The 12040-nt window shown below is 41.7% G+C and overlaps 2 protein-coding genes across 3 annotated transcripts; both read left to right on the top strand.

The window, feature by feature from the left end:
* Nucleotides 1-294: 294 nt before the first annotated feature.
* Nucleotides 295-2598, top strand: LOC104000836 (abscisic acid receptor PYL3). The gene is made up of 3 exons (XM_009422974.3): nucleotides 295-718; nucleotides 1314-1529; nucleotides 2169-2598. The coding sequence occupies exons 1-3, from the start codon at nucleotides 515-517 to the stop codon at nucleotides 2382-2384; spliced, it is 636 nt and encodes a 211-aa protein (XP_009421249.1). The 5' UTR covers nucleotides 295-514; the 3' UTR covers nucleotides 2385-2598.
* Nucleotides 2599-4100: 1502 nt separating this feature from the next.
* Nucleotides 4101-11944, top strand: LOC104000834 (rhodanese-like domain-containing protein 4, chloroplastic). Of its 2 annotated transcripts, XM_065171753.1 has the most exons (10): nucleotides 4101-4223; nucleotides 4398-4639; nucleotides 6782-8133; nucleotides 9095-9197; nucleotides 9304-9390; nucleotides 9613-9687; nucleotides 9782-9856; nucleotides 9937-10017; nucleotides 10957-11166; nucleotides 11546-11944. In XM_065171753.1, the coding sequence occupies exons 3-10, from the start codon at nucleotides 7352-7354 to the stop codon at nucleotides 11591-11593; spliced, it is 1461 nt and encodes a 486-aa protein (XP_065027825.1). In that variant the 5' UTR covers nucleotides 4101-4223; nucleotides 4398-4639; nucleotides 6782-7351; the 3' UTR covers nucleotides 11594-11944. The 2 variants fall into 2 exon arrangements, with proteins under 2 accessions (XP_065027825.1, XP_065027823.1); XM_065171751.1 differs by having other exon boundaries at nucleotides 4175-4639.
* The last annotated feature ends 96 nt before the right edge of the window (nucleotides 11945-12040 follow it).

Raw genomic sequence — 12040 nt, forward strand, 5'->3', positions numbered from 1 at the left:
GACGATGTCCATTCGGTGAACCGTTCCTGATGGTTGTCTGCGTCGGGATCGCCCGCAGATCGAGCACGCTCAGACAGCGACGGAGGGGGGTAAGGATACCGGGAGTGAGGGACCACTTGGGTCACTGAGATCGGATGGCAACCGTAGAGGCATTTCGGCAATATTAGTCTGCGGGCGAGGGTATACTTAAAGGGCGTGGGTCAGGTGAAGATAACGCGGAGCGTGAGCGGTGGGCCCTACCAACCCGGAAATTGCTTATTTATTTTCCTTCGTCTTCCTTGCATCGTATTTAGAAGGAGGACGAGACGGCGGTGGAGACGGCGAGGGAGACAGAGAGAGGGGTCGATAAAAGACGAGCTGTTGGAATTCAGACGTAGCGAGTGAAAGAGGGAGAAGGGAATCGGAGGCTTTTAGGTGGGAAGGCGGAGCGATTCGGGAGGAGTGTCGGTTTGCCGCTGCTGCTTCCTTTCCGGAATCGATCGGGTGAGGTTTCGGAAGCAGGAGGAGGAGAAGGATGGTGGGGTTGAACGGGGTAGGCGGCGGAGGGGCGGGGGTGAGGGTACCGGGGATGTGGCGGCTCGCTGACGAGATGAATCCTCCGGGGATCGGGTGCCGGGGAATGGAGGCAGAGTACGTCCGGAGGTTCCACCTGCATGAGCCCACGGAGAACCAGTGCAGCTCCGCCGTCTTCAAGCATATCAAAGCCCCCGTCCACCTCGTATGAATCCTCTCTCTCTCTTGCCCCCCCCCCCCCCCCAAGATGGCATAACCTCGAGATAGTGAGGTGCTTTATTTGATTTTTCTCGAACAATCGATGTTTGATATAAATCTCACAAGCAGACCTTAAAAATAATGCGAAAAATGCAATTTTTTTCCCTTTGCAAAAGCTGGATTTACAAAAGAGGTTGTGTTTCTTTTGACTAGGCCAGGCGTTCATATCTCGTGATTCCTCTCTCTCTCTCTCTCTCTCAAAAGAGGTTGTGTTTCTTTTGACTAGGCCAGGCTTCATATCTCGTGATTCCTCTCTCTCTCTCTCTCTGCTTTTGTCTGTTTGGCTTGCCTTGTCTTCTGGCACAACTTTGCATGTGAACAACGAATTTCCCGATTGGGGAGTGTTGCATAAAACGATCATCTTGCGTGTTGCATAACAGTGAACGAGTATGACAATATGATTTGATTCCGTGTCACCAGAACAGCTCTATCATCAAAACTTCGGTTTTTCATGAGAAATCATATATCTCGAATGCCGAGTGGATGCTGATTGTTACTGTGTACACATCGAGTGATGTTCTTCCTTCCTTTGGCGTTGATAGGTGTGGTCTCTTGTCAGGAGGTTTGATCAGCCGCAGAACTACAAGCCCTTTGTGAGCAGGTGCATTGTGCAGGGGGGTGTAGGGGTTGGGAGCCTGAGGGAGGTCAATATCAAATCTGGGCTCCCTGCAACCACCAGCTTCGAGAGGCTGGAGCACCTCGACGACAATGAACACATTCTTAGCATTAAGATTGTGGGTGGGGATCACAGGCTCAAGGTATTGATCTCCTCCTCAGCCCATTTCTGCTTCATCCCTGCTTCCTTCTCTTTGTCCATGCCTTCTGCTTGTTTCTTGTTCGGTCATACACAGGTATTAACTATTTTTGAAGGTAAATATACCGGATAACCATAAATTGATCTCCTATTTTAATGTGTTGTCTTTCAATCAATGTGTGTTGTACAGATTGGTTGGTTCTGAAATCATGTACTTGAAAGTACATAAACCTATTGAAGCTTCATGGTTTTTCTTGCTCTTGGTGATGATATGCTATCATGAGATTGTGGCCATATAATTGTGTCCCTGTGTAAATGGATCCTCGTGTTCTGGTTTGAGCTTGTAATTGTCGCATTTTAGGATATATGCATTCTTATTGGATACAGCTCATTACTTGTATAGTTTTCTGTTTGGTCTAGATTTTATTTAGATGAATTTATTCTCTTCTTAGTAATTATTAATTTAAAGTCAGAAAAATGTCATTTAGTGTACTGTTCTTATATATGTTAACGCTGTTCAGTTCCGTCTGTTCATGATCTCATCTAATTAATATTCTTATGAACGATGACCTTTTCAATCTATGTCTTGTTGCATTTCCCTCTTACTGGACTGTGGCTCATCAATTGTGATGCTGAACTGCAGAACTACTCATCCATCGTTACTGCCCACCCTGAGACAATAGATGGTCGACCAGGGACTCTTGTGATAGAGTCGTTCGTGGTGGATGTGCCTGAAGGTAACACCAAAGACGAGACCTGCTACTTTGTGGAGGCATTGATCAAATGCAACCTGAAGTCATTGGCAGACGTTTCAGAGCGCTTGGCACTTCAGGATCGCACGGAGCCCATCGACGGCTAAAAGTCATCGGAGGGCATGCTCATAGCTGTCAGTGATGAATACAGGGCTTCGGACATGGAAGTTTTTTGAGATGCCCTGGTAGTCTCTTTCTAGCTCCTCTCCCTCCATGTTTCTTCCCTCTCTGGGTTGATCGGTCGAATTGAGCTCCATCCATTGCATGGACATTTGCTTTATCCCCATATTAATATAGGGTGTTGTTACCTTGTGTGAAGAATACCTGCGATTGCTTTGTTCTTCCTTTTGTTTTCGTGTTGAGGCCATTTGCCCAGCTGCCGTATAGCACGAAAGTTTGACGGTCTCTCAAGATAAGATTTGACGCTTAGTGGACTTTGGCCTTTACCTACCGGCCGGTAGACATCAAGTTTCTGGTGTGACCCGAGTCGACTTTCTGTAGCGTATCTTTTTCTTGCTTTCCCTGCAATCCATCGTCTTTAAGACCGAACGTTAAGCTGCTCGGTTTGGTGGACGTTGGCATGTTCATGCATCTTCTGTGAGGCCTCTTTTGGATCCCTCCAAACCCCATTCATGGGGACGGAGATAAACCCCCGTGTTACAGTCTCCTTTGTTCGGGCCCTGAAGAGAAAAGATTGTTGGCCATTGCATTCGGAAGAATACACAGTTACGATGACAAGAAATACAGGGATATGTAGTTGCTTTTGGTCAGCTTTCTCTTCATTTTGTGGACGATTGAATGGGGGCAGCGCTGTCGTTGATTGTGGTCTCCTCTCTTTGTTCGCCTTTGATTGGTCGGCAGAGGTTGTACCAGCGGTCCAGGTGCATGAACCGGGGACTCTTGGATCAACATCGTACGAACGCTTGTCGGACATGAGAGGTGGGTCTCCTTACACCTTATCCATGTCGGAAGCTGTGATGGGACAGATCCAGAGGATTCCTCAGAGAAAAATCTTATTTTCCCGGTTGTCGTAGAGGCTGCAGGCTTCAATGATTCTTGAACGATGAATTTTGTCATCTCACACAAGGTTTTTGTCTTCGCGAGGGACAAGTGCGGCAATTGGAGAGGCATGGGAATCCGTCGCTGCAGCTTGTAGATTTGCCTGCGAGTTCAGGGAACTTAGATTATGATGTTGAAGGATGATCTGCTTTAGAGGAAGAAGAGATCCGAGGGAAGAATGTAAGGTGATAAAAGGTGCCTCTCTGCGAGCCTGTTAGATGCATCGATTCCTCCAGAAATTGTTCGTAGAAGGAAGCATCTGGTGCTTCCGAATTCCGAGTCCATGCCGAAAATTTGGGCTCTAAGATAGTATTATTACCATAATTTCAGAGAAAACAGGGTCAAAGAAGGAAGTCCATAGGCGTATTCAACTTACCATAGACGAGGGTTTCGAGTTGCTTCGTGACTCCGGCAACGCAGAGGGTGGTTGGGAGGGATAAGATGAAGAGTTTACTCCTGAGTTGACCACCTTAAATAAATTATGGCCTTGAATTATATAGATCATAATATGCTTAACATTCAAAGTATCGGATCGAACAGGAAATCATCCCATATAAAAGTTCCAAATGCGTTGTCACTTTGAATTAACCATAAATAATTGTACCCTTTTCGTGACGCAACGTACCGGTAATGGTGTCACTCACAAGCATGATATGTGGGGTCCACGCTTGAGGTTGGTGGAGCATCACGCGTGGAACCTCTTGATGGGGCCTGCCGGAGAGAGAGATTTGCTTTTGGACGGAACTCGATGACCCAATACAGTACCCGGGTTTGTTTCTCGGTTCAACTTCAACCAACCCCAGGGTGAGTGTCACCCTCGATCCTCGTCGCTCCTCGTTCTCTTTGCGGCGGACAGCGGAGATTCCAGCCGACCATCGTCCGTCAAGGTTACGCCATCTCAGCCATAATATCGGGGAATCTTCCTCCCTGCACCGCTCTAAAACCCTTCCTCTCCCCTCTTCCTTGATTCTTCCTCTCTGTCTCACTCTCTGATTTATTTCTCAAAATGTTTTTTTGTCATTGCGTGATTTTAGCTTCTTGGATGACTCTTATGAATACAGAGGAGGAGGAGAGGAAGAAGGAGAAGTAGAGAAATCGATTGGGAGAGCGAGGGAAAAGTCAGCAGAAATGCCTCCGTACGACTGTCTGCTGCTGGTGAAGCCCCAGGTGCGGAAGGAGGCGCTCTTTTTATGGACCTGGTGGCCCGCGTGGGGATGCGAGTCTACCAGCGGAACGCCGTAATCACCGACGTCAAGTCCAGCTTGGTTACGGCATCAAGAAGCTCGACGGCCGCCTCTACCAGGTAAATTTTTGCGCTATCGCCCCATTTCTCTGATTCGAGTCCAATCTTCTTAGGCTTCTCTTTCTTTGTATTTGGAGGTAGGTGATGCGCTCGTAGTGTTTGACAAAATGACAAGCACCTTTTTACTATATTCTTTTAATTGCCACAAAAAGAACAAAATCTTGAGGTCTATCGTGGTTTTCTCTGTTCTTCTTGTTTGCATTGTTGTTTTTATCGAGCTTGGTGTCTGTTCTAATGATCTCACATCTGTTTGAATCTTTTACTAGCTTCTTACATTTATTTTTTTCATCCAATACTTCTGAGGTGATCTTCTGCTTGCTTATATAGACTGATTAGTATCCAAGTATTCTTTGCAGTCTCCTTATTATTCGGTGGATCAAATAAGTTCTTATACATGATTCAGTTACTTAAAACTTACATGGTTAGGTTTTTCGTCAGCCTTGAAATTTGAGCTTCTATTTGTCACACATTTGAACATTATTTCAATTTTCAAAAACATTAGTTCTGCTTCTTACTCTTATATAACATAGTTGCTTAAGGAAATTCCTAGGTTAGACTTCAGTTTGATTCATCTTCTATGAGGGAACCTGCAATCATACTTGACAATACTAATGGACAACTGGGAGGTGCTTCTGTGATGATATATTATGCTCAGATGGCCTTGTTGAATTATGGGATTCAGCCATGGATGCTTTTGTGCTAGTCTAATATTTGAAATAGTTTAGGGACTGTACACCCATGGGAACAAGTCTAAAGTGTTTGAAAGTTTCACGCAAGAATCAATTGAAGCTAGTGAGGATATGAAGGTATTGACCGCACATGAAACCGAGTGAGAAGCTCATTAACCTATTATTCCATGTATGAGGACCTTGACTTAATTAATTTAATTGGTTTCATATTAAGAAGTTATACACTAGGTGGGTATAATCTATGGTATGAAGCACATGTACACAAGGCAGAATTCTGCTGTCTTTTCTTGTGATCTTTGAGATTCTTGGACATAGGGCCCGCTTATGGTATGTCAACTCATCATGGAAGGCTCAGAAGACTCATACATGGAGAATTGGCACCTGTTGAAAGTTAAGGAAAAAATGAGCCCTTAAATCTTGATTGTTTTACTTGGAAGTTAAACTTAATCTTGGAATTGTAGTGTCAAGAGAAGCATAATCCGAGGTCAATAAGATTTGGGGAAATGAAGCCTAATGTGACTGAATAAAAATTACAAGAAGAATTGCAACTAAAAAAGGCTTGTAGGAAAAAAGATGTACGCAAGTTTAAGTTTCCAAATGTCAGAGAAAATTAGCTAACTTGTTATGAATTACCATAAGTTCTTATCTTGTGCCTAGAAAATTTTGAACAGCTTGGCATACAGCTATGTAGAGCAAGATCCCCAAGTTTTTCCAATAAGCATGTCAATTAAGTAATGTTACTTTAAAAATAATAGAGGCTTTTCTTTCGATCGCTAAACCATTCTCAAAATTTTCCATCACAGGCATCAAATCTATTCAGATTTTGGTCATCTCTTGGCAACACAAATAATCAACAAAGAGGCTATCTTGTAACCCATAAAACTAACCTGATATTTTGTCTTAGATCTAGTTTCTTATTGCATTAAATATTCGTTTTAGAACTGATCCACAAGCCAGAGAGCATTACCTTTTTGTTATCTTCTGATACATACTTTTAGTGACTGGATAAACTATATATTGTTTATCAAATAATACATGAAATCACTTGAGAAAATCAGTATTCTGGATAAGTAATAATTTGCTTGTAACAAAAGGCATGCACAATTATATTACAGCCATGCATTTTTTTTCAACCTTGGAGTTGCAAGTAATTTCCAGAATTATACAGTCTGGTCAAAGGGGGTTAGCTTTGTTTCTACAGAAGTAAATCTTCACTTGTAAGATGCACGTGCATAACTTTGTGATTGTCTCCATGTTTTGGCTGCTTAGGATAGTTTTTTTTTTTCCTCTTTTCTCTATGTAATGAAGCTATTATTGTAAAGTCATGATTATTTGATAAAATGTCATGATTAATTCATCTGAAATATCTCATAGATGAATCATGCTGGTAACTACAATAAAAAGTCATGCCGTCTTTTTTACAATGTTCTCAAACAAATGGTACTTTGTCCAGAGCCAACCAATAGAGATGACTATGATTGGAAACCCACATTTGATAAGGAAGATCGTCTACTGCAATGGCTTGTTGTGAAACACTGGAATGCTATATGGATTGGAATTTATTAACGAGGACGAAGGGAGAGATGTTCCGAAGTGATCGCTTGTACAATAAGAGAGATGACGATGACGACGATGATGATGACGATGGCGATGAAGAATATGATGTGGAATGGGTAGCATACCCGGAATACGGAACAGATGAAGAGGGCATCAAGAACTCTCGATATGAATGTGTGGAGTTCCCCCAATGAGAGACACATTTACCGTGAGTTTGCAGTCGAATATGATATTTTTTGTCTGAAACGAGTGTGAAATGTATGTAGTAGTACCACAGTAACAACCTGTACTAGCAGGAGAGATTGCGGTACGCTCACCCACGGCCAGAAAAATTGGACCCCGTCATGTTTACAATTTGACATCAAAATGGAGCTGCCTGTCTTTTACGAAACTCCAAACAATTCCTATCCTTACAAATCACGACCCACCGCCAAGGCATCATCTTATCTAATCTTCTTCATTCCACATGGCTAGCAGCCATTTGCCATTCCTTCTCACCATCACAAACCCAACAAGAAGTCGGACAAACTTACCCCTTCCTTCCCTCGGGAAACTTCTCTGCGTCTTTGAGCTCGCAAGATCCCCATGGAATGATGGCATCTCGACTGTTTTGCTAACCTCCGCTTGCTGTTCCCTCTTCAGGCGCCTGGGAGACCAAGATAATTATGCCATGGAAGTCCTCAATGCAGCAGGCCTGGCACCAGTAGCCTCACTCCACAAGGCCACTCCCTCCCTCGAGAGGAGACCCGAGCCTAGGCGGCTCCTCCAATTCAGGCTCCCCAAGCTTGCAGCCCTCTCCTCGATTTTTGGTGCTGGTGGCCTTGCCAAGGCCTTGACCTACGAGCAAGCTCTCGACCAGACCGTCGGCAGCTCCTCCCTCGACTTCGATGTGGGAGGTCTCCTCGATGGGATTGTGAATTTTGGGACCGAGAATCCCCTGCTCCTCGGCGGTGGCGCCCTGGTACTAGCGGTGCCCCTCATTCTGTCGCAGATCCTGAAGAAGCCCAAGAACTGGGGCTTGGCGTCCGCCAAGAGTGCCTATGCTAAGTTGTCCGAGGACGGGAACGCGCAGCTGTTGGATATAAGGGAAGGGAAGGATTTCAAGGAGGTGGGCAGACCGGATTTGAGGGGATTGAAGAAGAAGGCGGTGGCGATCGCGTATGGAGGGGAAGACAAGCCGGGGTTCCTGAAGAAGCTCGAATCGAAGTTTAAGGACCCAACCAATACCACCTTGTTCATTCTCGACAAGTAAGGTTTCCACATGCTTCCCCTATATTTTATACTGATCTCATCTTTAGCTTTTCTTAATTATGTCGTCGTCTGATGAATGTAAGACATCTCTTTTTTAAGTCTCGACTGATAGATCTGACGCATGACTTGGTACTTTGTCTGTCTGTAGTTCAACATCGTTGGTCCATTGAATTGGTTTCATAGAAACTTTCAAGCCGTTTGATAATGCCTTCATTTAGGTATCGGGGTAGGAGTTGCAGGGCTCTTCGAATTACCTTATTCGAGAAGGGCTGCTCGTGCTCAGTTACAAGTCAGAATTTTGACAAAGTGAAGTGAATTAGCATGCAAGCCATTTTGTTTCTTATATCCATGCCTTTCCGTTCCTGCAAGATTTGGGGGAATAGATGAGAAAGATTTTGTGAACTGAATTAGCATCCTGTTGAACATGAGACTCCATCTTAGTTGAGGAGATGCTATGATTTTATACTGCAAGGCTCAGCTTCTAATGGGACAATAGAGAACTTCTTTATATGTTGGCTTTCCTGTAAAGTGAGAATTGTTAATTTTGCTCGGAGTTCTATTAAGATAGGCAACTTGCATCCCAGCAAGCATTTTAGATTATTAGGGGTGAAATGTGGATAATTCAGGGTTATTCAAAGAATTTTTCGAGATTTTACAAGGGTGTGAATAAGAAAGGAGTTGTCTGTGGTGTTTTTAGTTCAATATGTGCATCATGTGTACACATTATACAGCAACTATAAATACCAATATAAATTTCACTTTACTGATCACATTTTTAGACCTCTGCAAAAAGTTGCAATATATTTAATCTACTATTTTGCTGATACTTGAAAAGTCTTGTATGGTATAACAGTTATGATGAGAATTTGGAGGTACATACAACTTAATTTACTGCTTGATGCTCTGACTGCCTAAGTATAATTAAGGCTGACAACATTAATATTCTCATGGAAGCCAGATTTGATGGTAAATCTGAATTGGTTGCGGAACTGGTCACCGTCAATGGTTTTAAAGCAGCTTATGCGATAAAAGATGGTGCAGAAGGACCTCGGGGATGGATGGTCCTTGTTTTCTGAACTTTGTAATTGTTTTAGTGTCAATTTTCAAGTATCAGCTGATGAGTTTTCTCACTTTAACAAGTATACTTGTTTGTTTCCTATATTGCAGAAAAGTGGTCTTCCATGGGTGGAACCAAAGAAGACTTTAACTCTTGATTTTGGTGATCTAAAGGATGCAGTTACTGGTGGATTTGGAGTAAGTTAGCCAACTTGCATCATGATGATTTCTTTTGAGTTCTAAACTGACTATGAATTAAATTTTCTTGACTCTTTAGGTTGACTAATTTCTATACATGTATGTTCTACCTTATCATATTGCTTTTAAATGGTTACTTAAAGCTCGAAAATTGCAGATGTTTATATTGATTTGCAATATTAGTACTTTCAGCAATTATCTTTAATGATGATCTATATACAGGATGGTTTAGATGGTCTTCCAATTACTCTTGGACTTGCAGCTGCCACTGGCTTAGGTATATTTGCTTTTACAGAGGTAAATCACATTGTTCTGCTCATTGTGCTTTATTTATTGGAGAAATGCGCTCGAGGAGGCTGTTTATGCTTATAATGTCTGCCTTCTGCTGCAGATAGAAACTCTGCTCCAGGTTTTAGGGTCTGCTGCTCTTGTTCAGTTATTCACCAAAAGATTCTTGTTTGCAGAAGTTAGTATCTAGCAAATTTTCTTCTTCAGCATGTGATATGAAATCATCCAGAATCCTTACTTACATTTACTCATTTACAGGACAGGAAGGTTACTCTTCGACAGCTTGATGAGTTCTTGAACACCAAGGTCGCTCCTAAAGAACTAGTTGGCGAGATTAAGGTAGATCCCAAATCTCAAGTTAATATTCATCTGGAAATTCATTACTGAACCATGTCATGAAGTCCTACAAACATGTGATGTTGCACAGAAACCAGAATAAAGCTTGAAATTTCTGAACTATTCTCCATATGCTTGTTTACAGGATGTATTGTTAGGGGAATGGCATATATGCATGTCTGAGCCTCAAGTTTTACCCAGCAAGATTAATGCAATTTGAATAATTTGTCTAGTCATGTAATTTCTTATTACTTAGGATTGTCATTACAGAAGGCATACATAAAAATCTATAGCTTTATGGATATGCATGCAAATTGAACAGTTAAGGGATGAATAAGCTAACAGGATATTCCGCATAGCTAACTGTGCATTTTGCCTAATGTAGTATAGAGATTTAGCTATGAACTGATCTGTATCATGCAGCACATTGTAGAAATCACCATTAACAGTTATCTATGCTCATCATTCTCGTTGTCATGTAAATTCATCTGTAATTGGGAAGTCAGGTTAATTAAGCCATCATGTTATTTGCAGCTAGGGTAGAAAACTCTTCCGCTAATTAGTGATTGAAAGTACATGTGATGCTAAGTAGAATATAGACCTAGTTCGGTTCAGTATTCTGTATTTCAGTCAAAATTATATCTAGCACTGAATATAAGCACACAAGGATGTAGATCACTTGGTTGGTTGGATTTTTCATGACACAGTTACTTTCAAATAAGTTACTCTAAGTGAAGCTACTTGATTATAAATATTATATATAACTAGTATTTTATAAACCCAAGAAAGAAATAAGCTCACTTGAAATTTCTAGCCTGCTTTATCTTTTGATATTGGCTTTCTTAGTTGTTGCATTCATCATCTTCAACAGTTCTACAATTTTTGAAAGCAAATATGCTTATTTTCCATGGTAAATAATAGATGTTTCTATATGAATACTAGATGATTGGCAAGGCTCTCCTACCAGCAGATACTAATGCGAAGGCTAGTCTACCAGCTCCCACAGATGCTTCAGCAGCTCCTGCTCCAACTCAAAAAACTGATGCTGTAACCTCAACTGAACCTCTCCCAGCAGTCAACTCAGTTCCCAAAGCTGAAGTCAAGGAAGAGTCACCTCCTGTGACACCGAGACCTCTTTCACCTTACCCATATGTAACCCTCGATCCTTTCACATGCCTTGCTCTTTTATTCTTTGTTTCTTCCATTATTCATCATGACTGCTCTTTCCACATCGTTTCTTAGGAACCATATTATCAAGAAACTAAAATTGACATGTAGACCATAATTGCTCAGAAGATGCAAAGTTAATTCTTGGAATGAAAGAAAGAGTACATCTCACACCAAACATCTTTGAGATTAATATATCATCATAACCGAGAAATTATATCGAACTATGTTATCTATGTTCAAGCATATACTTTATAGGATAGGACTCAGCAAATGTAATGACATGATTTCAGCTTTCTCAATTTTCCTTTTAAATGATTTATCAATAAAAAACTTATGCTGTATGCATCTGAATTATGCACAGTATCCGGATCTCAAACCTCCATCTTCACCTTCTCCGTCACAGCCATAGAGGATCTGCTTCGTTATGTTGGTTTCATGGGATCACTCTTCTCAAATGCATGGTCGGATGACAGAGCGTTCAGCAGGAAAAGATGTTTGGAAGGCCAGATATCCTCAAATTGGTTGATTTAAGATATAGTTCTAAAAAGGATAATTACATATGTAAATTGTTCATCGATAAGAACTGTTACATGCATTTTCTTCCCTTGGTTTTCTTCATGGAAAGCAGAAAACAGTTCATGTGCTTGTTACTTGAGATACCTCTTCGAGTTTTGAGTTCTGATAAAAAAAGGATCAAATATGAGTTATCGGGAGTGTGTTATGGAACATTTTATGAAGAATGGATACTAACTTTCAGGAATCTACTCGTCCATTTAAATTTCTTCCAAAATCCCATGTGGTCTTTTTATTCTTCTCAATTTTCTTTCACAGGCACTTCATATGAACCACTGAAAAA

The sequence above is a fragment of the Musa acuminata genome, chromosome BXJ3-10 (genome assembly GCF_036884655.1).
Source record: "Musa acuminata AAA Group cultivar baxijiao chromosome BXJ3-10, Cavendish_Baxijiao_AAA, whole genome shotgun sequence".
NCBI classification, from domain to species: Eukaryota; Viridiplantae; Streptophyta; class Magnoliopsida; order Zingiberales; family Musaceae; genus Musa; species Musa acuminata.

Excerpts from the sequence above, each read along its gene's own strand:
- LOC104000836 (XM_009422974.3), top strand. The coding sequence starts at position 515 with ATGGTGGGGTTGAACGGGGTAGGCGGCGGAGGGGCGGGGGTGAGGGTA. Across the intron at positions 719-1,313 it reads TCAAAGCCCCCGTCCACCTC|GTGTGGTCTCTTGTCAGGAG; the intron begins GTATGAATCCTC and ends TGGCGTTGATAG. Across the intron at positions 1,530-2,168 it reads GTGGGGATCACAGGCTCAAG|AACTACTCATCCATCGTTAC; the intron begins GTATTGATCTCC and ends GCTGAACTGCAG.
- LOC104000834 (XM_065171753.1), top strand. The coding sequence starts at position 7,352 with ATGGCTAGCAGCCATTTGCCATTCCTTCTCACCATCACAAACCCAACA. Across the intron at positions 9,391-9,612 it reads CAGTTACTGGTGGATTTGGA|GATGGTTTAGATGGTCTTCC; the intron begins GTAAGTTAGCCA and ends ATCTATATACAG. Across the intron at positions 11,167-11,545 it reads CTCTTTCACCTTACCCATAT|TATCCGGATCTCAAACCTCC; the intron begins GTAACCCTCGAT and ends AATTATGCACAG.